This window comes from Pogoniulus pusillus, chromosome 4 (assembly GCF_015220805.1).
Source record: "Pogoniulus pusillus isolate bPogPus1 chromosome 4, bPogPus1.pri, whole genome shotgun sequence".
Taxonomy (NCBI): Eukaryota; Metazoa; Chordata; class Aves; order Piciformes; family Lybiidae; genus Pogoniulus; species Pogoniulus pusillus.
In genome coordinates, this window is record NC_087267.1 from 30,354,590 (window position 1) to 30,378,663 (window position 24,074).

The 24,074-nt window shown below is 39.9% G+C and overlaps 1 protein-coding gene and 1 non-coding gene across 3 annotated transcripts in view; both read left to right on the forward strand.

The window, feature by feature from the left end:
• CERK (ceramide kinase) overlaps nt 1–22,742 on the forward strand; it is a 44,335-nt gene extending 21,593 nt beyond the window's left edge. For both annotated transcript variants that reach the window (XM_064142448.1, XM_064142449.1), the window contains 7 exons: nt 4,075–4,149; nt 6,553–6,705; nt 7,701–7,806; nt 10,975–11,045; nt 18,473–18,678; nt 18,918–19,126; nt 20,127–22,742. In XM_064142448.1, the coding sequence (XP_063998518.1) occupies nt 4,075–4,149; nt 6,553–6,705; nt 7,701–7,806; nt 10,975–11,045; nt 18,473–18,678; nt 18,918–19,126; nt 20,127–20,226 (920 nt within the window). In that variant the 3' untranslated portion in view covers nt 20,227–22,742. The remainder of the gene's footprint in view (nt 1–4,074; nt 4,150–6,552; nt 6,706–7,700; nt 7,807–10,974; nt 11,046–18,472; nt 18,679–18,917; nt 19,127–20,126) is intronic.
• On the forward strand, nt 19,328–19,490 carry LOC135175168 (U1 spliceosomal RNA). The gene has a single exon (XR_010302279.1). It is a non-coding gene; the product is annotated as a U1 spliceosomal RNA (small nuclear RNA).
• Nucleotides 22,743–24,074: the final 1,332 nt, after the last annotated feature.

Consider the following 24,074-nt stretch of genomic DNA (forward strand, 5'->3'; position numbering starts at 1 on the left):
ATTTATTGTTATACTTTATGACATATATTAATAAATTAACTTGAATTTTTTATTTACATAAACAATGACTTTTACTCCTGGCACTTTTAAAATTTTTCTTAATTGCAGCCGTTCTTCAGATCTGCCACTTTAAATTGACTAATTGCTATTCTAAACAGATTTGCTCTTAAGAGCAGAAGTTGTAGCAATCTGAAGAAGTTTTGCGCTGTGATGAGGTTACTACAAGTTGGTGCACCTGGAAAATTGCTTCCTTCTAGTGCTTTCTAGCCTTAAAAGCACATCCAGTCATGGTTTCTCACTGCTTACAGAGTGGTACTGTTCTTCTTTAGAGTTTAAAAACAGAGAATCATTTCTCTTACGAGAAATGGCACTACTGAGGTTTCACCTGTGGTTTAGTAGTAAAATTACACCATCTGGTGTAATTCAAAGTAACGAGTAAATCAGAGTAATTTGTTCTTACTAAAGCTGGCAAAGAACAGGACAACAAAGCTGTAAGCTGCTGTTGGAGAACTCTAATGAAAGAGAATAAATAGATTAAATACCTTTATCCTATTTCTCTGCTGTGGCATAAGAGTAATGCATTCATTCTTCAAATAAAGCAACTCTGCCAGCCTACCCTGTGGATAGGGGTCGGGGGGGAAACCTTTCAAGGACTAGAGAAGATTGAGTAAAAGGTAGATACAAAGTAATAATTACAGCAGTGATTCAGGCTTCTAGTGTATCCAGGTCCCTTTCACTTTCATGGTCAAGATATGACCTCTAATGTCTAGGATTGAAGCATGCAGTATGATTATCATCAGGGTTTTGCTGTGTAGCTATGGAATCTGAGAATGCTGAATACAACACAGGTTTCTTATCTAAACTTCTTAGTTTAGAAAAATGATGAAGCATGTATCCACAAACTTAAAACACAGATAGAGTCTGATTTTTTTACCTTTAAATGACTCCAAGCGATGTGTCTTTTGTTACAGTGATTGTATTTAATTATTTTTGCAGTTTAGTTAGCATCTCATTTCAAGGTTCAGTATGTCTGGATTGAAATCTCAAGTACAGTGTTTTGTGTTCTTCCTTCAGCACTGTGAATGTGGCATACTTCTGGAAATTACTATCTTAGAGCTAAATACTACATTTAACATGATGGGCTCTATAAACACAACTAATTCAAGATTGCTTTCCTTGTTGTATTGATTTAATCTCTTAAATTTGTCATCATTGTATTAATCCATTTTTGTGCTTCTGAATTTCAACTGAAGTGATTATCTACCAAAAAAAGAGACCAGAGTCCTTCTGAACTGTTGTTACTTTTTAACTCAGCCTTTCATTCTGCAGGTATTGAAGTCAATTTCTTAGTTTCTGGATGCAGAAAAGAATATTTATTAAACTTTGAGCATGAACATGGCTGTATGTCCAGACCATTCATCTATTCTTGTAACAGTAGCTTCTCCTCTTACTTTTGAACCAGTCAGATCCTAGTCATTTGAAAATCACTTCCCAAAAATATCACCCTCTTGATTTTTCAGAGTACTAAATGCTGCTTGACCATGAGTATTCTGTCATCAGTATGGCTCACTTGATATTTTGTCTCCAAGGTGACTGTAGGGACTGACTTCACAAAAATACCACTAACATATGGGACCCCCACTGAAGTTATTCTGCAGTACAGAATTCTGTCGGTGTATAAACTTGTCTCTGAGGATTGGCTGTGGGAGCACCTGCACCTGTCATGTATCTCACACAGAGCAATGCTCACAAGCAGCAAAAGTATTTCTATTTATTTATTCAGTTTGCTCTTTTCTGTAGGATTGACGTCCAGTTGACTTGATTCTGTCATCTGCTTAGTTTAGTACTTCCAGGTCTCCAGAATTTTAGTTTGTGATCAATAAAAGCAGAAAAATTAATACTTAGAGCCCACAGAATCTGTGTTTTTATGGGAGAAAACTTAATTGTAGGTTAGTAGTCTAATTATTTTTCATATGATTGATCTTAGCACTTTTTTTTGGAAAGGGTCCTCAGAATCAGTGGCATAAACTCTTCCATGCAACCAGTGAATCATCTGGTTTTGCTAACAACTTTGGTATTTCTCAGACCAATTTATTTTAATTATTTTAAAAAATATATTTTTTTTAATTACAGTGTTTCATTTTGAGGAGGGGAAAAAATGTAGAAGAGCTTTGATTTGTAACACCTATGTGACTGCATGATAGACCTCCTGATAACAGACTATGGGGGGAAATTACCAATGAAACTGAGCTCTAGTATAGATGACATGGTAAATATTCAGGTAATTATACTGATTTTAACAAAGCCTAGTTTATGTGCCCTCTATATTTACAGTAGGCTCTTGATATCAAAATATCTAAGATGAGAGCTTTCTTTAGGAGATTTCAGACATTTAGTTTTGGATTCAGCTACTGCATATGGTGGTATGGTGCTACTAGCCTTGTGCAAGACAGCTTTTGAACTAGAGTAGCAATTGAAGGCCAAGCAGCACTTGAACACTTGTGGTTGGTGTCATTTTAAGTTATGGAATTGCTCTTCTTAGGATAAGTTTCAATTTGAAATTGATGCTTAAATTTTCATGCTTACATTTAGATATCTGCAGGTGAGATGAGCATGTAAGTTAATGTAACAGCCACAGAGCATCTGGTCAATATCCATAGGACCTGTGGATCTTGTGTGGCATCTACCTGTCTTGTTTTCCTAAGTCACTTCAAATAAGGCCTGTGCTTCAATCAAGCTCAGCCAACTGTCAGCATTCTTGACAAGATTATCTTGATCAAATCTTCTTGAAAGTTTTGACATAGTCTGCAGTATCACATGTACCCATGTAGCTACTTCCAAATATCTGGCAGAGAACGTATATAATTTTGGTTTAACCAGAACAAACAACATTTAATACCTAGTCAAGCGTCGTGCTTTGTGAAAGCTTCTTGCCCAAATTAAATGCCCTAGCAATCCTAAGCTATTAATCAAGGAATATTTGTCAGGCTATGCTTCACATTTTAATCCTGCCTTCCCTTTTAGAATTATACTGATGAAATAAGATAGATGTGGGTAGGGTTTGGATGTGCATCCAGTAGTAAATTCCAATCCAAGAGCTTCCTAATGGTCTAGAATTCTGTTTGATTGTGAAGTGATCTTTAAATCAGTATCATATGTTTTATTCTTGGTTCAGTATTATGACTGGTCATATTCTCTTGGAATCTATGTAAGGAATTATACTGATTTTGCTGCTCCAAACTTCTGAGAGTGGGGGAATAAAACCTACCCAGTAGTATTTTACTGTTTGTAGTTGATACTCCACTGGTACACGTGATAAAGAGGGATGGTTTAAGAGTTGGTAAACACTTTGGTATCTTCCCTAGTCCTCTCATTTTAGAATCTCAGAATTAATTTCAGGCTTTAGATCTCTCTTGAGTGAGAACTGGCCTGAAGCTAGTTAGTAACAAACACAAAACACAGGTGAAGCATGAAATTTCTCCCCTTCTTAAAGGTATTTTGCTCAAGACTGTAAAGGCACACATCTGTCCTCCTCGATTCCCTATCTATAAACTTATTCCTGAAAGCAAGTATTTACTAAATTGAAACAACTAAGCAGGAGTTTCTGTTTTAAGATCAAGCTTGAGGAGGAGGTGATGTTGACAGTCTGGAATTTACATCATTCTCTCAAAAAAAGAGGAGACTGTTAACTTCTTTCTGTGAGATCTCAGTAAGAAAGAATAACCAGCATATGCCTTCCTTCCCCTCTTTCTTTAACTGCTGTAAAAGCTGTAATGTAGTCCTGTCCATTTTTCATGTGAATTAGCTTATTTCCTTCAATGAACTGCTGTAAATTTCCTTCAATAAGCTGCTGTAAATTCATGACTTAATGAAAGTGTTCCTGTGGAAAGAAATAAATTCTACACATAAAGTTAGGGGGAGAATGTTACAATTTAAATAATATTTATATTGTTATATTTACTTCCTTCCATAAAATATAAAGGAGTGGGCCAAAGGAGCTTTATGCTTTTATATGGAGGACTCTGGTAATGCTTGTTGGAAAATACATAAATTAACTAGTTTTTTATTTTTCAGGATCAACAGACTGCATATGTTATTCAACTATTGGCATTTCTGATCCAGTAACATCAGCTCTTCATATAATTGTAGGTGGGTGGTCACAGTTCACTATTTTCACATGAAAATGATTAGCTAAAATTAGTAACTCCACTTAGACCTTTTATGTATGTGAAATACAGCTGTAATTCTTTGTTTTCAAGGGACCATACTGCTTTGAAATTTTGTGTCTTTTGCTTAGGTTTTTGTACATTTTGGCATGCTTTTGAAAATAGCAGTAAAATACAATATGCAGTGTAAGCTGTTGGACTCTCCCCCTCCACCTTTGAGAAAGCTGTGATGAGTGTATGTATCCTTGAATCATGGTATTTTGTACTAGCTGCCCAGCTCTCCTGTGCAATTCAATGCTTCTGTGCCAAGTTAGAAGTACAGCTTCTGCTTGGCTGGAATTAGCTTATAATTCCCTACTTTTTCTATCTTTAAGCCTTATATTTCAGGAGGAACTAGGAGAAGAGTGACTCTCAGTAAAACTTTCTAATATGTTGTCATCAGTAGGGATGCTAACATTGCCACTTACGAAAGTCCTCTAGTAATGGGGTTCTTGAACTGCAGTGGGGGTTGAAGGAGGCAGCTTGGCATTTCCAGTACATTGTAATTTGTGATATAAAGCATCTTATCTTGCCATATACTGGAGAGTTATAGTCACACATTTGAAAAATTATGCCAGTCCCAGTAATAATGATGGTCCATAAAGAATAGAACTTCCCAAGTGACAATTATTATCATTTGTTATTGGGTGCTTAACAGTTAGCATTTTAGGAGCTAGTCTTGCAAAGGTTACATGTGTGGGTCACTGTTACTAACCTGTAGTTAAATCTATTCAGCATATATAGAGTTGAGGCAATAGGAATTTGATTAGAGATGTAATAGTCCATGTTGGAATAACAGAAACATTCATGTTGGAAAAGACTCTCAGGACCACAAAGTCCAACTGAGAACCCTACTCTACAAGGTTCACCCCTAAACGACATCCCCAGGCACGACATCCAACCAACCTTTAAACACATCCAAGGTTGATGAATCGCCCACATCCCTGTGTGGGAACAAGCTCTCTTGTTCTATTACTAATTGCTTGTGAGAAGAGACCAGAACCAGCATCTCTACAACTTCCTTTCAGGTAGTTGTAGAGACCGATGAGGTCTCCTCTCAGACTCCTCTTTATCAAACTAAACAGTCCCAACTCCTTCAGTCACTCTTCATAAAAGCTATTCTCCAGCCCATTCACCAGCTTTGTTGCCCTCCTCTGCACTCATCCCAGCACCTCAGCATCACTCTTGTATTGAGGTGCCCAAAACTGCACACTTGAGGTGTGGCCTCGCCAGAGTTTGAGTATAAGGGGACAGTCACCACCCTGCTCCTGCTGGACACAGCATTTCTAATACAAGCCAGGATGCCATTGACTTTCTTGGGCACTTGAGCACACCGTTGGCTCATATTCAGTTGCTTGTCAGTTATAACCCTCAGGTATCTTTCTGCCAGACAGTTGTCCAGGCACACTTCCCCAGGCCTGTAGCATTGCTTGGGGTTGTTGTGACCCAAGTGCAAGACCTGGCATTTGGCCTTGTTGGAGCTCATCCTGTTAACTCTGGCTCATTGATTCAATCTATTCAAGTCCCTCTGTAGAGCCTCCCCTCATGCAGATTAACTCTCCCACCTAACTTGGTGCCATCTGTGAACTTACTGATGATACACTCTGTCTTCATCAAGATCATCAATAAAGATGTCTAGCATGGATGAGAAGTGGTGTAAGAAGGATGTGAGACAAGGGGCATAAAATGAAACAGAAGAAGAAGAAGGATAAACTGACAAAAATCCCACCAATCAGCACAACAAAAACAACCAAAAACCTCCCCAAAACAATCAAGGAAACAACACACTCCCTCATCACTGCAAAACCCACCACCGCTCCAAAGCTTAACCTGTGAGGATGTCAGAGAGGTGGTGTACTCTCTGTTCTTACGGATTTTCAGGACTTAATTGGATAAGCTGTAATCAGACCTCATAGCTGAAGCTACTTTGAGTGGAAAGTTCAAAGAGAAACTAAAGCCCTTTTGAGCTTGATTTATCCTCTGGCAGCATTACATATAGGATTAAGTAGTACCTGGTAGATGTACAGATACTGCATTGATCTCTTCTATAACATCTCCTCCTACATAGCAAATGAGTGTAAATTCTTCATTGTATAGTTTTAGCATACTGACCCATTTTCACTTAGTACTTAATGTTTTAAAACCATTAAATAAAGTTAGTGTTAAAAGATGTTTTTCCTTTCTGCACACGTAAGAGATGTATATAGGTACATGACATATGTACTGTGACGTAGACACGGCAGCTCTTCTTTATTTTTCTAGAACACTAACATTAAAGCTGTTACAGTGTTTGCAGCTACAAACAAGATAAGCCTTAACAGAGCTCTTGCATTTCTAATCTTCATAGGTGACTGTCAGCCTCTGGATGTCTCTTCTGTGCATCACAACAACATGTTTTTGAAGTACTCTGTATCATTGCTGGGTTATGGTTTTTATGGAGATCTATTAAAAGATAGTGAGAAGAAGCGGTGGATGGGTCCGATAAGATATGATTACTCAGGTAACTGGTGTAACTATCATTCTTTTGTCAGCATGTAAACACATTGCTGCAGTTGATGTCCTGTCTCCAAACGAAGCTTTTCTGAGGCTTTTAAACATCGGAGAGATTGAACCTGATTTCAAGCTCCTTGTAGTACCAAGTACGTTAGGCAACATTCTGTAAAGCTCTAACTTCAGGGATAATGTTAACAGCATGCTCATTTGCACTGTGTTAAGTATATGTCACCTTGTTACCTAGTGATAGCTGCCTAACAAGTCATAGCTTTTCTGTGCTAATCATTCTGACTTTTCTTTTCAATCATGTAGTGAGAGAGAGACACTTCTGTCTTGGATGTTCAGCTGATGGAACAAATTGTTAATTTTGTCTTCTAATTAGCTTATTTGGATAAATCACATGCTACTGGAAAGTTCTTTGCTTTCAGTTTGTCTTGTGTTAGGGGAAGAGGATGCAATAGAAGGATTTGAGTAGTGTAGGCCAATTTAAAGATTTAGTGGTGACATACAGCTAAAGTGTTTAGCTGTTTTTTAAAGATAGCAAGCAAGTCTCAAGTTGTGCCAGGGTAGGTATAGGCTGGATATTAGGAAGAAGTTCTTCACAGAGAGAGTGATTTCCCATTGGAATGGGCTGCCCAGGGAGGTGGTGGAGGCACCATCCCTGGGGGTCTTCAAGAAAAGACTGGATGAGGCACTTAGTGCCATGGTCTAGTTGATTGGTTAGGGCTGGGTGATAGGTTGGACTGGATGATCTTGGAGGTCTCTTCCAACCTGGTTGATTCTATGATTCTAAGATAAATGTTAAAAAGTTGAGGTGGTGATGTGGTATTTCCTTGTCCTTTGTAGTCTAAAACATAACAGAGCTGTGAGCTAGGGGAGAGACAGCTATTGTTTTGCAGTCATTAGATGATGAAAGAAGGGAGCAATCAAGGGATGTATGTAGAGGTGTTTGCATTGTGGATTTGTAATGACTTAATGCTGCCTAATACGTCTTTTATGTAGGCTTCAAGACTTTTCTTTCTCATCATTACTATGAAGGAACAATTTCTTTTCAACCAGCAAAACACACAGTGGGGTCTCCAAGAGATAAAGATAGCTGCAGAACAGGGTAGGCCAATGTTTATTTCTTGATTTTTGATGTGAACTGTTTGAAAAGACGTGTATGTAAACAGAGGTAACACAAATGTTGGTTTTGGTGTCAGAACACTCTAAAAGAGACAACCTTGTAAAAAAATTTACTGTCTTGTTAAAGAGAACACCTCATTTTATCAGGTCAGTAAAGAGAAGTGTAATAAAGTCTTGTTAGCTGGTCCCCTCTTCTTCAATTTTAAATGAAGCAAAGTATAGCAGCATAGTGGATGCTAGAAGATGCTGAGGGCACTCAGCTGTGTTACCGCTAATAAATGAAAAGTCCAGATGCCTTGTGGCTTCTACAAATGGAAAGAATTATTCAAACATTCTCAGATGTTCACATTGTAATGGAGTCTAGCAATTCTAGCCATTGTTTTAATGCTAGTACAACAGCTGGCATGACTCGTCCGTAGAATCAGCCTATTTAGTAATTTTTTTATAGTCTATTACTATGTTGTTCTTGCAAGTTAAGCCCGACCAGACAGCAGCAAAGTCCCAGGAATCCACCCAGTCGCTCCTGCCCTGCCTCTGGAGGGATGGGGAGAGAAAATTTAAAAAAGAGCAAGAGGGTCCACATAAAGGACAGGGAGGGCTCCCTCACACATTATGGTCGTAGGCAAAACCCACTCTCATCATGGAGGGGAAAAAAAGGCAATTTAAACAAAAGCACCACTGATTTACTTCCTACAAGTGGTATGTGACTCTAATCTCCTTAAAGGAAGGTCTCCTTACAGTTATCTCCTGTGGCACAATGGAGTCTCTCCCATGGGAGACAATCATCCATGAACTCTAATGAAAATCCTTATTATGGGGCTGCAGGTCTTCGTGAACCGCTCCCATGTGAGTGCCTTTTACAGGGTGTGATCCTTCCAACAATGGACTGCTCCAGCACAGACTTACTTTGGAGTCTTGGGTTTCTTTGGACACAGCCATCTGCTGTGGTGTGCTGGGTCTTTCACCAACCATAGGCAGGATTCTCCACTGTTGCTCACCATGGGCTGCAGAAGTTCAGCCTGCTGCGTCACCATGGGCTCCAGTGCACATAGTTGTTTCTCGCACGTCCCACTCCAAAACAGAAGTTGCCCAGCAGGTTTTCCCCACCTCTTATCAAAGGGGTGGTTCCACTGTCACTGATTGGTTTGTCATTGCCCAAATGCAGGTCTTACTTGGAGCTAGGGGAGCCAATAGAAGCTCCTCATAGGAGCCATCCCAGTAGCACCCTTTGCTGTTATCAGAGCCTCAGCAGACACAAAGATGTGTAATAATCTTCAGTTGTTTCTTTAATCAAGGGGTGTTCCTTCCTTTCTCTTTGCTTTCAGTTGTGCAGTAAAATTGTGCTTGAAGTTGTGCAGCAGCATTCATTATTATTCTGTATGTATTAATATAGCTATCAGATGTGGTAGTTGTCACAACAGCAAACAGCAGAGCAGGATACAGAGGAACCAGAAACATAGGCCAGAGACTACATTAAACGTGTTGAGACTGTTGTGCTGGTGCTGTGACATGCTACAGAACAGTCTCCAGTACTAGCTGGAGCAATTATCCTGATCTATTGAGTTCCTTGATGCAGGGGAAGCTATCATCAGATCTTAGGGATCAAAGAGTACCTGGTGCTTCCCAAGGGATTTTATACATCCTGATGATCACTTGAAGGGTGATAGGGCTGGACACAAGAAATTAAGGAGAGTCGTGGAGTGTGGTGATCACCATGTGAACACTTGACAAGCTGACTAGGACAAATGCTCTCCTGGTCTTGTTACAGAAAAGGGAAGTAAGGGATGTGATGGTTGAGGGCAGTCTTGGCAGTGACAGCCATAAGATTATGGACTTTGAAATCCCAAGAGAATTAAGCAAGGAAAAAAAGCAGGATTGCAACCCTGAATTTTAGGAGGACAGATTTTGGTTGATTCAGGAATTTTGGCAAAGTTCCATGGGAGTCTGCCCTGGAGGAAGGAGGCCTGGGAGAGTTGGTTGGTGGCTCCTCAAAGCACAAGAACAGTCCATTCTGATACGCAGAAATCTGAGGAAGCATGATAGAAAACCAATATGAAAGAGTAAGGATCAGAAAAGTTAAGAGAAGGTGGAATTGGAATGACTTATTTCAAATGAACACAGACATTGCCTAAACATGGAGGAACACAGCTCAAAAAGCCAAAGCTCAGGTGGAGTTGAAATCAATTCAGAATGTGAAGGATGTTGCTTCTTACAAGGGATTTATGTAAGTATACCAATCACAACAAAAGGTTAAACACAGTGTGGGCCTGCTGCTTAATGGTATGGAGAGCTGGAAAATCAGGGGTTTGCCCCAGTTTTCACTGATCTAGTCAGTCTCAGCCCTTACAGGTCCCCAAGGCTATGGATGATTGAGAAACAGTGGATATTGCACATCATGACTTTAGCATGGCCTGTTTCCTGTAGTATGCTTAAAACCAGATCAATGAAGTATTGACTACATAAGTGGATGGGTGGAAAACTGCCTAGAGTAGTGAGTACGATTGTGAGTTCCAAGTCCAACACCATTACTAATGGTGTCCCTTGGAGGTCGATATTGGAGTTAATACTACTAATGACTGGGATGGTGACAGTGTAGTCTCAGCAGTTTTATGAATGTCACCAGATTGGGAAGAACAGTTTTCACATTGAAAATCAAAGCTGCTAGTCAGAGGAACCTAGATGAGCTGATAGGAACCTCCTGAACTCCTGGAGTGGCAAACATTGTGTATCTGGGGTGGAACAGTCTTATGCAACAGTACTGATTGGGCACTGGCTTCCTAGAAGGCAGCTTGGCAGAAAAGAGCTTCAAGATATTAGTGGCCAACAGCTACACTTGAGTTAGCCATGTGTCCCTGCAGCAAGGAAGCCTAGCTATATATTGAGCTTCCTAAGCAAAAGAGAAGCTAGTAGGTCAAAAATGCTTTTCCCTTGTACTCGGCACTTGTGAGATGAAGGACTGGTTCCAGTATGTCAGTGTCTTTCACTATTACTTTTACTTCAGTACTGTACTTAAGTGTCTTTATAACATGCAGGGTTGTCAGTGCTATGCTGCATCTTGTTGTAAAGGAAGGTCTTGTAACGATTGGGTAAAACAAAGAAGTCGAGGCTAATAGTTTTGTTTTCAAGAATTGAATGATATTTTTGTTTTCAGGTGCTACATTTGCAAGAAAAGTGAGCAACAGCTGGCAGAACAGCGCAAGGAATGTGGATTAAAACATGAAGGTAATTTGTAATGAAAAGTAGAACAACCTAGTATTGTATTAGTTATTTTTCAGAATTCAAGTATGTGTCTTCTAATACTTTTTTAAACATTCCAAGTTACTAGAATGATCCATTGTTTCTCTTAAGTTCAGAGAAAATACATTTAAATATGTGAACAGTACAAAGCATCTCCTCCACCTAAACATCAAAAAGATCAGGTAAAATTATACTAATTACTTGAACGTTTTAATGTGTTTGATTTATTTAGGAAAATCATCCAGTGAGATAGAGCTGTGTTCTTTTTGTTAGAAGGACTTAACTGTTAAACTGTGAGCTAGTGCAGAAAGAAGCATTTCATTAAGATAACTTTTAGAATCAATCAGTGTCGTTGTGCTAGTTTGAAGCTAGTTAGAATGTTTTGGTGAGAAGAATTAGATTACAGGCTGTGAAAAGAAAACAATGGTGATGTCGACAGTCTTGCTGAGATGTATGAGAACATGAAACAAAAACATTTGATAACACACACTCGGCACCATTTTCACTCTTGCTGGGGCTGCTGGCTGAGCTACATCTTACTCTCTAACACACCCTCCATTTTGGGCTAACCCATTTTGTTTCTTAACCTCTTGGCCGAACCTCCATTCTTCCTTGGGACTGGGGTAAGGTTGAGAGGGGTAGGGGGAAGGTGAAGGGGTGGTTGAGAGCCCCTCCTGGGGACTCAGGTTTCTGGGAGGGGAGTTGTGTTTCTGTATTACGTTTTACCTTGTATATTTCTGTACATAACTGTATATACTGTAAATATCTGCTTGTATACTGTGCTAGCTGTAAATATAAGCTTCATTCGTATTTCCAGAGCCAGCTGAGTCTGGGTGATTTATAAAGTGGGGTGGGGGGTGGGGAACACCCAAACCATCACAGTCATGGAGGCAGGAAACTAATGTGGCTGAGTCAAGAATTATAAAAATAGAATTATTTTATTTTCCTGAAAGCCCCTGCCCCCAAACTATATACAAAACTAGTTTAGGTTTATTTACAGATTCTAATTTGATTGGGAATTCTTACAGGATGTTATGGACAACTTTAGAAATTTAGGAAGTCAGGAAATGGGAAAGGCTGAGCTATAAACACAGCTTTACCCCTCTATCAGTCAGGCTGAGCAGAATATTAAGGGAACAGCAGGTTTTACTCACAAATGTGAAATAGGTATTCAGTGAGGATCCCTTGCTGGATTTCTCTATGGCTTGGCTGCCTTTGGATGCTGTAAGCAATATCCAATAGTCTGGATCCATGCAGCAGAAGTCCAAGGCGGGTGGCAAAGCCGCCAAACTTGGAATTCTGTCACAGCAGGAATCTGTCCTGTCTGGGATCTCTGTCAAGGCGGGAATTCTTTAAAGGGGGGAACCACTTTGCGTCTTCTCCCTTGCTCTGTTGATGCTTTTCTAGACACAGTGTCCATTTCCATTTTATACTGCACACGAAAACCCAGCCAGCCACCATCCCGATTCCCAGCACGGGCTTCCACACAGATCAGTGCACGTGTGGAAAGGCTCCTTTTGCTGTTCTTCCTTCAAGCCTGCAGGGCTATGGGGGGAGAGGGGGAAAGGCAGTTTTCCACCACGTTCTCCTCCCCATTCAAACTCTCACTGCAGGGGAAGAAAGGAATTTGAAGCGCTCAGGAACAATCAGGATTAAAAAACTCGGTTTGTTAGCATAAAAGTCACCCTATGTTAAAGCCATTTATTAAAGAAATCTGCAGCAGTAAACATGGATAACTAACAACTGACCTGGTAGACCTAAGTATTTCTGTACCTCACTGGTACTCAGTATAAGTGATTAATGAGACTTCTTTCCTTGTTCTCTAGTTATGCTATTTTAGTCTTTTCCTCCCCTATTTATCTCTTGTATATACTTGGATTTTTAAATTTTGTTTTTATTACAGGCATGACTCTTCCTTCTGTTTGTTAAAATAACTGTTAATTTATTAGATTCTGTGCAGTCATCCTTCCAGTTGTATTTTTTTATGTCTGACTGCTGTGTCCTAGTCTGAAACACTGATACTGATAAAGTTGTGGCCTTGCTGGATTAAGATACGTAGACTCAGCAAACTGGGACCAGAGGCAAAATTCTGGTTTAGATAAACACCTCTTATACAGCAGGCAGCCTTTTTTTTTTCCTCTTGTAGAAGCCAGTGCATAAAACTAATTTTCTTGACGCAACATTAGTCCGTGTGACCTAAGTTATCTTATAATTACAGTCATTTTACACAGTATCTGTGCCAGGCTCTAGGCACAGAGTAGCACCACACTATAGAGATTCATTGATAGTCTAAAGACCACGTATGGATTTCTATGTCAACCCAAATTCCTGTTACACATGCTTACATATAGTGCTTTCGTCCCAGCTACTGCTTTCAGATCCTGAGTATAGTCAACAGATGGCCAAATCAGAGTATTTCATCAGTTGTTCTAATTTGTGCCCAGACTCATCTGAAGAAATTCCTTTACATAATATTTTCTTAGGAGTTAAATTTGATAGTATTGTTTTTTTGGTAAGCAAAAGTCGTATTTCTTTTGAGAAATAACTGCAATTAGCAATTCCCACTTGTTTATTTGTGGGGAATTTTTTGGACTTAAATCCATTTTACTCTCAGTAGTGGGCTTTCTCCTCAGTCCAGTCTCTTCTCCATGCAGTACTTGTAAGGAAGCACAAACAATCAGCTACTCTTGATTGGCAATAAGAAGGGTTTTTTAATCACCACCTCATTTAAGCATTTTAGTCAGCCAGGTGTATTGGCTGACTTGTTAATTGGGCCTGCTTGGTTTGTGTACCATTCATAAGGATGTCTGCATTGGCTTTCACTCAACATATTTCTTTGTGTTGTGCAGAAATCTATGCACATATGCTAAGTAAATTTCCAGTGTTAGTACTTTATGCTGATTTCAGAAACTTGCAGTATATGTACACAATAGACAGTTGAAATGAGTGCCATTTATGCTCCCCCTGCTTAGGATGGCACTATTATATGGAAGATATCTTTTGTGAGTAATTTGTGCTACTTCAGTGATGCGCCCTGCAAAATGGTTACTAAAATAGTTGATCATTTAAAATGTGATACATAGTCTTGACTTTGTTCTTGTTTGAACAGTGAAGCTTTTTTTTGAGCACTATGCTAAAATGTGTACTGAATCATATTTCCCACTAGGTGAAAATGTCTAGTGTAATAGCATATCTAACTGTGCTACCTTAAGTAATTTAAGGCTTAATACAGTGAGCATACTTCAAAAGTTAAACACATAGCTAGACACACTGTGATAGTTTGAAAGTTACCTGCCCCTCCCCCCCCCCCCCATGAAATCACCCAGACTAGACTCAGCTGGCTGGAAGTTAAGGAATGAAGCTTTATATTTACAGCTAGCACAATATACAAGCAGATATTTACAATATATACATCTATATACAGAAATGTACAAGTTAAAGGTAATATAGAAGCCCAATATCCCTCCTGGAAATCAGAGTCCCCAGGAGGGGCTCCCAGCCACCCTTCCACTTTCTGTCCACCCCTGTACCTTTGCCTTAGGTGCAAGGTGAGTTTGGAGAATCGGCAAGGGGGGTTAGAAGCAGAAGGATGAGTTACACAGATCCAAGCAGAAGGGAAATGCACAATGTCTCCTCTGTGTTTGTGTCCTTGTTTTTCTACGTCTCAGCAAGCTTATGAGTGAAGCAGACATCACCATTGTTCTCTTTTTACAGCCTATAATCTGTTTTTTCTCATTAAGATAATCTAATTTGCCTCAAACTAGCACACACACTATAGATGAGATTATTAACGTGTCTCAGATAAACAACAAAAGGATTTAATCAGTTTTCATAATTTCATTTGTACTTCAGGAAAAGCCAGTATTCTTGTAAATATGAGTTTGTGTAGTTGTAGGCATAGTTCCAGCTCCCAATTGTTTCTTATGTTCTGTTCAGTTACCTTCACCTGGGAGCAGATTTCTCTGCAGTCTGAACAATATTACTCTGTAGTTTCACAATTTAAAGCCTTTATCACCTCTCAACATGCACATTTTGAATCTAATTGGTTTTTTTGGTAGTACCCAGTTTGAAAGCAACATAAAAAGATCAGCAATAAAGGAAACAAAACTAAATGACAGACCATTCAAAAATACTGAATTTAAGAGTAGGTTTTTGTTTGTTTCTTTATCTGGAAATAGAGGATAATGTAGACAGAAAAAGAGTAAAATTTTTTGTTTCTTTTAAATTTCTTATTATATATTATCCCTGATCTATTTTCTCCTGCAATTCTGGTTTTTTTTCTTGGTTCTGTTACTGAAGAGTGGATACTAAGAAGTTCTAATGGGGAAAAAAAATGTGGAAGCAAGACGAGTTCAAAGAGAAAAGAACAACTGCAGAGTTTATATATATAGCTCTTTGAAGAGGTCAATTCAGAATGAATGCATCATTGGCTTTAGGTCCAAAATTATATGAAAAGTTGTGACAATGATTTACTAAAGGAGGGAGGAGTTCAGGGCAAGTGGCCTCTTGAACTGGGGGATGGGGTTGGGGAGCGGTGTGTTCCTCTAGAAATTCATGAAGAATTAGATCAGGACCTGCTGAGCCATCTGGACACCCACAAGTCCATGGGACCAGATGGGATCCATCCCAGGGTGCTGAGAGAGCTGGCAGCTGAGCTGGCCAAGCCACTCTCCATCATTTTCCAGCAGTCCTGGCTCACCGGAGAGGTCCCAGGAGACTGGGAAATGGCCAACGTGGTCCCCATCCACAAGAAGGGTCGGATGGAGGAACCTGGGAACTACAGACCTGTCAGCCTGACCTCAGTGCCAGGGAAACTGATGGAGCAGGTTATCTTGGGGGTGATAAGAGCGCACCTGAGGGATGGCAAAGGGCTCAGGTCCAGCCAGCATGGGTTTAGGAAGGGAAGATCCTGCCTCTCCAACCTGATCTCCTTCTATGATCAGGTGACCCGCTTGGTGGATGTGGGGAGGCCTGTGAATGTGGTCTATCTGGACTTCAGCAAGGCCTTTGTCACTGTCCCCCACAGCAAACTGCTGGCTAAGCTGTCAGCCCGCGGCTTGGATGGCAACACTCTGTGCTGGGTTAGGAGCTGGCTGGAGGGCCGGACCCAGAGAGTGGTGGTGAATGGTGCCACATCCAGCTGGCAGCTGTCACTAGTGGTGTCCCTCAGGGATCAGTGCTGGGCCCCATCCTCTTTAACATCTTCATAGATGATCTGGATGAGGGCATGGAGTCAGTCATCAGCAAGTTTGCAGATGACACCAAGCTGGGGGCAGATGTGACTGAGTTGGAAGGCAGAAGAGCTCTGCAGCGGGACCTTGACTGCCTGGACAGATGGGCAGAGTCCAATGGGATGGCATTCAATAGCTCCAAGTGCAGGGTGCTGCACTTTGGCCACAACAACCCCATGCAGAAATACAGGCTGGGGTTGGAGTGGCTGAAGAGCAGCCAAACAGAGAGGGATCTGGGGGTACTGACTGATACCCGCCTGAACATGAGCCAGCAGTGTGCCCAGGTGGCCAAGAGAGACGGTGGCATCCTAGCCTGCATCAGGAATGGTGTGGTCAGCAGGAGCAGGGAGGTCATTCTGCCCCTGTACTCTGCACTGCTTAGACCACACCTTGAGTACTGTGTTCAGTTCTGGGCCCCCCAGTTTAGAAGGGACGTTGAGATGCTTGAGCGTGTCCAGAGAAGGGCGACGAGGCTGGTGAGAGGCCTTGAGCACAGCCCTACGAGGAGAGGCTGAGGGAGCTGGGATTGTTTAGCCTGGAGAAGAGGAGGCTCAGGGGAGACCTTATTGCTGTCTACAACTACCTGAGGGTTGGTTGTGGCCAGGAGGAGGTTGCTCTCTTCTCTCAGGTGGTCAGCACCAGAACGAGAGGACACAGCCTCAGGCTGCGCCAGGGGAGATTTAGGCTGGAGGTGAGGAGAAAGTTCTTCACTGAGAGAGTCATTGGGCACTGGAATGGGCTGCCCGGGGAGGTGGTGGAGTCGCTGTCCTTGGGGCAGTTCAAGGCAAGGTTGGACGTGGCACTTGGTGCCATGGTCTGGCCTTGAGCTCTGTGGTAAAGGGTTGGACTTGATGATCTGTGAGGTCTCTTCCAACCCTGATGATGATACTGTGAAGTTCCTAAAACTAAGACAGTAAAGAATATCAGAATTTTAGGATACAAAACATACAGCATAAATGTTATCTATAATTCCATCAAAGAAGCATCCTGAAAATGATTAAATTAACCCAAATGCTGAGAACTGAATAATATTAGATGTTAAGTCCATGCCAATTAAAATACTTCAGAACTTCTACTTTGTTGTGGTTTAATGAGGCAACTTCTAACAAGCTTGTATAAACAAAATTTTATCATCTTTTCTGTTCATTCCTCAGTTTTATCCCCATCATCAACAATGGCATCTTGCATCTGAACTCCTCCGGGCAAGGAAAATGTATCTACATAGATTTCTGTGGAGTTTTTAGTTTTAAATATCTGAGCCTAGTTAATAGTGGGAAGAGACAAGGAGTGTTAAGGCTGCTTTATGCCTTTTTCTTATTGTAGTGAGGAAGGCAATTGTGTAATCTAAAAATACAAAGACACTTTAAATGCATTTTTATCCATATTCAAGAAAATACACTTTAGATGACACTCTGTGCAGTGTCTGCCAGTGTTACTTTGTTCCAGAAAATTCCTCTGCCTCCTGATAGTATTGTTGCTGTCACATACCTGAGCTCGGTTTAGGTCTGATCTCTTTAACAGTATGGTTTCATGTTGTAGATGTCTCTGTTGTTTTCCAGAAACACCTTATACAGTAAAGTTGAACTCTGTTTAAAGTATTCATCTTAAGACATTTGGGGTTGGGGTGGAAACACTTACAGCTCTGCTCCTGATGGTGTTTGCTGAACCCTAAGCGATTTCTTCCCTTTTTTTGTCTTTTTAAAGAAAAGATGCAATTTATGACATTAAGTCAGAAAAGGAATATTGAGTTAGAACCCAAATACTAAACCACTGTCTTTGCATCACTGTTAATTTAAGATTAACATGTTTAAGAGCAAAAATAAAATTTGTGAAAGCTTAAAAACTCCCTTGAACTTTCACACTAAGAGGTGTAGCTTACCTCTGTCTTTTTTTCCTGCCCAGAGCTTTGTAATTTACCCAAATAGCATTGATCTTGAATTTGACATGCATATGTCAGAAATGGTGAGCAGTTTTAGTAGATAATCACAGTCTGTGAAGGAAGAAAGCAATTTCCTTTCTCAATATATGAAAAATAGATGATTTTTTTTAAAATGCAGTTTAATTTATTATTGACAGCACATAAATATGCCCAGTAGAAATTTCTAAGTTGCCAAGAATGATTGATTTTCAGAGTCCTTGTGAGTAGATCAAATAACCTGTTTCCACGCCTTTGTGTTTTAGAGGATGAAGAAGAATGGAAAGTTATTAAAGGGAAATTTCTAGCCATCAATGCAGTAAATATGAGCTGTGCCTGTCCAAGAAGTCCAAAAGGTCTTTCACCAGCAGCTCATTTGGCAGATGGTTCAACTGACCTGATTCTAGTTCGTAAATGCTCAAGACTAGATTTTTTACGGTATCTTGTCAGACATACAAACCAAGATGATCAGGTATGTATTCCTTTTGACAGTGTGTTCTCTGGAGTCAGTTTAAGATTCCATTTTTACTTCATTGTTTATGACTTGTACAGTTTCTTAAAAATCACTCTATGCCTTAGGTAAGTAAGCTTCTCTAGAAAATTGGAGTGGACAGGCTCTTGAATGCAAAGTGCTGCATGCTGAATTGCTTAACACTTCAAAGGTATTGAAGTAATTGTAATCATTTTGATGGTGTTTTTTTTCCTTTCTAGTTTGACTTCTCGTTTGTAGATGTTTTTCGGGTGAAGAGTTTTCAATTTACGTCAAAGCTTTCAGAAGACAACGAAAGCAGTGTCACAGACATAGGAAAGAAACGATTTGGCCAATTCTGCAGAGACCATCCAGCCTGCTGCTGTCATATTGTTAATAGCACTTGGAACTGTGATGGAGAAACTCTGGACAGTTCAGCACTTGAAGTGAGGTAAGCATTGATTTTTTTTTTTTTCATATACTAGAAAATATTAGGCCTTTTTATCCCAAAAAGGTGTCTCTGCATAGCAAATTTGTGTCTTCCGATTATAAACTATATTTCTTCTTCTTTTGTTATTTTTTGAATCCTTCCCAGATAATACTCTTTAGCAATCTGTATTTAGTGTTCACTTCAGAGTCATGCTTCTGCATCTTAGGAACAAGTGTCTGGAGACACCATGATCAGGCAGGTGGTTTTCCCAGGGTGAGGCTCATCCTTTGCACTCTGGCTGTGCTGACCCCTGCAGTTTCCCCAAATGTGGGAAACTCAACTGCGTTTTTTTGTTTGTGGGTTTTGGTTTTTTTTCCTGCCCGGGGAGGTGTTGGAGTCACCATCCCTGGAGCTGTTCAGAAGGAGGCTGGATGAAGCACTTAGTTCCATGGGTTAGTTAATTAGAAGTGTTAGGTGACAGATTGGACTTGATGATCATAGAGACTTCTTCCAACGTGGTTAATTCTGTGATTCTGTGAAGGTGCTTGGAGGAAGTCTCTTTAAACCAGTGGAGTACCTCATTATGCCGAGCAACAGCTTTTCCTGTTAAGCTTAAGCAAACATTTTTGTCCTACAGAAATACTGAGTTATCACTCATGTTGTGTGCTTTTTCACACACGGTACCGTCTTACCTCCAGCCTTGGCGTATGGAGAAAGTTTGCAGTTGTGAAAATAATCCAGTTAGAATGAAATAGATGTTTGTGGGATTTGAAGGGCTTTTTTTCTTTTGTTTCAGGAGTTGTTTTGGTTGCTTGATTTTGTTTGCTTTTAGAACAAAGAACATAATCACTTAGCAGTCAGAAGTGGGGTTTATAAATTTTGTGTAGTGTATAAAATCAGCTCATCTAAATGCCTCATAGAACTTCTTGTGTGGGAAAAGAATTGTAACAGGAGTGGAGGATACATGAGTTATTAGAACCAAATATGTAATACTCATTAATTGATTTTAATATTTTTTCAGGGTTCACTGCCAGTTAATGAAACTATTTGCAAGAGGAATTGAGGAAGACGGTAAAGATGAAGCTGCCTGCTACCAGAGTAGCATCGAACAATTACTATAGCTATTGTTGCTCCAATGGGGAGAAGAAAACAAAAGCTCAAGGAAATTGAGTATTATATGCATTTTAGTCAAATTGACAAGTATTTTTAAACTGTAGTTCTGAATTTTTTTTTATGGGTTCAGTATATTTTTAGACATCTTACTGCTTTGTGCTTTTTAATCATGAAAATATTACCTTGGAGCAATGTAATCTAAGTTATGTTAGAAAAGAGAAGGCTGACATAGATACATGTATACATGATAACTGTGCTTTTCTAGAAAGCTAATTTAGCAACGATGTTCCAATAATACCTAAATGTTATGAAACATTGGATTTTTCCATTGCCATCAAAACAACATATTTTCAGTGTCTGAGAAGATGTTTTCTGCTGCAAGTGCTATGTAGTTGCATGTGGCTTAAAATACTGGACAACAGTGTTGTCATTCACATCTGTTTTTAGAAAACTCTTTCATTTTATAATTCTGACTATACCTGGCAACGTATCAATGCAATTCAAACACACATTCTTGGCTTTAAGTAATAACAATAAGAGTTTAGAAACACTCTGACAAGTAAAAGCACACCTATATTACAGGTCAGCCCTTATCCTACGTAGTCTACTTAAAGGCTTCCATGCATGATGCCGTTTGGGATTATAAATGATTTTGTGACTGCTTAGATGATACCAAATACCACACACTGTAACTGAAATGTTTTGTAAGCAACTCTCAGTGATACTTATATCAGGAAGGCACAGACAAAGGAAATTAAGAATACCTTCTGAAACACCAGCAAATTTTAATTGTTCTTTAAGTAGCTATAATTAAGATAGGAAAAGCTTCTCTCTTCAGTATGCAGTTCTTTGGAAATTTGACTATGTATGTTAAAATGTCTTTGCAAATGAAGATGTTGGAATACGAAGTTTAAAAATAGAGTTTAATCATTGAAAGTTTTTAAAATACTGTTTAAATGTGAAACAAATTAGTTTTGTGACATCAAGGGAAGAAACTAGCATCAGATAAATCATGAATTCACTGTGCTGATTTGTGTTTAAAACATTAGACTGTCCTATGTAGCTAAAGAGTGATTATTTAAGTTGTGTATGGATTTGTGTATTGTGGCACATGTGGTCTGTGTAGGCTTGGGGCTACGTTTTGCTGCTCTTATATAGACCTATTCCTGTTTGAGGATCAGAAATTAGCCCCTGATCTCCTCTATTTTTTAAATATGTGTATTTCTCTTTAAAATGTATTGCATCTGAGAGGGTTTTTTGGTCTAAATAGCTAAAAATCCTCTCTTTGTGTGTATTTATTGGTACTTCTGTCATTCAACTTGTATTAGTTTCATGTCTCATTTGGTCTGTCAGCCATGGTGACTGGTCATTTTATTACTGCAAATTCTTGTAAGTGGCAGATTGAGATTTTTTTTTTTCTCCTTGAAGTTATTTACATTCCATGTTTATGTATCAAAATGGTATGCTGTGTCTTTGATACAGCATATTCATACCGGTCTGTAAGAGATAAAGAACTTGCAAATAGTACTTAAAATATAGTCATACAAAATTTAGGATCTGGGTTTTGTTTTATAGTATTTCAGGGAAATACTTGAATGCTTTTCCAAAAGTCCTGCTGTTTACTTTCCTTAATGCAGTGAGGTAAAATGTCAATCTGTGTTGATTTGTTTATCAAATATTTGTAACACAAGTGTGATGTATACTGTATTTTTAAAGCCATATTTAGTACTTTCCAGCTAAGAAGCCCATTGACAATGAGGTAATACAGTTCTACAAATGCAGATTTTTTTGGAAGTGTTGATTGTTCAAATGTTCTACAGTTGCTGTGGTCTATCCATGAATTTTGTGAGGGAACCCAGACTTCACATTACTTAATTCTTATGCAGGATATGATGGCACACACTCGCCAACAGATGAGGGCATTACTTACATGAGGCATTACAGCCATCCAGATCATGTTCTCATAAATGTGAACAGGAGTAAATACTATCACTTTCCATCACTTTCTTAGTTAGTCATGAGACTCTTACTTGGAAAATGGAGGCTTAACCTGATTGTGAATGTGTCAAATATTTTTGATATCTGAAAACAGAATGGTTGTTTCGAAAGCAAGCCACATGTGAAGGCCCCCAAAAATCATTCTGTAATATGGTAATGAACTGTAAAGTAATAAACATGTTGCAACATAATATTAAGGGGTCTTAGGTAATAGAAAAGCTGCCTCGTTGCATTTGAATAATTCTATTTGAAGCATATTCTACAAAGCATCATATGTGACTTGTGTGATGTGTCCAGTTGACTTTTAAGAAGAGAGCAGTATAAGTAATGTCTGCTTGCTTTGTAATTCTAGGGAGTTTTCTCTGAATATCATCTCAATATGGAAATTATATGTGGGAAAACCAAGTTCAGTTTCTTTTTTATCCTCCCCCCCCCCAAGTCTTGCTGGCTTCAAGATTAGAAAATATATTCTGCTCTATGATGCTGGGACTTTTCATTGAAAAAATAAAATTCCATGGTACAACAACACAGTGCTTTTCTTCTTTTCTTAACATGATTTACAAAAATACCTACATCTGTCTGGCAGAAATCTGGCAGTAGTGTGCTTGGTGCAGCTAACATGGGCGGGTGAAACTAGGTAGTGGCATAATTCCTAAGTTTATGTGGGTTGACCACAGCTTTGTAGCAAGTGTGAGTGAGGACAAACACTGAGTCTGAGGGAAATCAACTATTGAAGCTGAACTTAGACTACAACTAGGCAACACAGCCAAGGTAAATTAAAGACAAAAGAGGAGAAGAAAGTTATGATGTATTTAGATTTATTTCTTACACAAATATAAACTACAAAAAGTGAAAGAAAACTGCCATTCTAAAAAACACAAAATGTATATGAATTATATATTCGATGTCTTCATCAATGACTTTGATGAGGGGACAAGAGTCTGCTCAGCAAGTTTGCTGATGACACCAAAGTAGGAGGCTTCACTGATACAGCTGAAGGCTGTGGGGCCATCCAGTGAGACCTGGACAGACTGGAGAGCTGGGCACAGAGGAACCAGATGAGGTTCAACAAGGACAAGTGCAGAGTCTTGCACCTGGGAAGGAATAATAAACTGCACCAGTACAGGCTGGGAGGTGATCTGCTGGAGAGCAGCCCTGTGGAGAGGGACCTGGGAGTCCGGGAGCATAACAAGTTAACCATGGCACAGCAATGTGCCCTTGTGGCCAGAAAGGCCAATGGCATCTTGGGGTGTATTAGGAAGAGTGTGTCCAGCAGACCAAGGGAGGTTCTCTCCCTCTACTCTGCCCTGCTGAGACCTCATATTGAATACTGCATTTAGTTTTGGGATCCCCAGTTTAAGAGGGGCAAGGACTTGCTGGAGAGGGTCCAGCAGAGGGCTAGGAGGATGATTAGGGGACTGAAGGGCATGGCTTATATGAGGAGAGGCTGAGGGACCTGGGGCTTTTTAGCCTGAAGAAGAGAAGACTGAGGGGATTTAATAAATGTTTATAAACGTCTCAGTGCTGGTCAGGAGTTGGGGACAGGCTCTGCTCACTTGCTCCCTGTGATAGGTCAGTGAGCAGTGGGTGTAAGTTGCGGCATAGCAGGTTTCCACCTCACCACAAGGGGAAACTTCTTTACTGTAAGGGTCACAGAGCACTGGAACAGGCTCCCCAGAGAGGTTGTGGAGACTCCTTTCCTGGAGACTTTCAAGGCCTGTCTGGATGCATTCCTCTGTGATCTGTGCTAGATTATGTGGTACTGCTGTTGCATGGGGGTTGGACTCGATGATCTCCTTGGGTCCCTTCCAACCCCTAATATCCTGTGATCCTGTGATATAGTAAATATAGGGGGGGG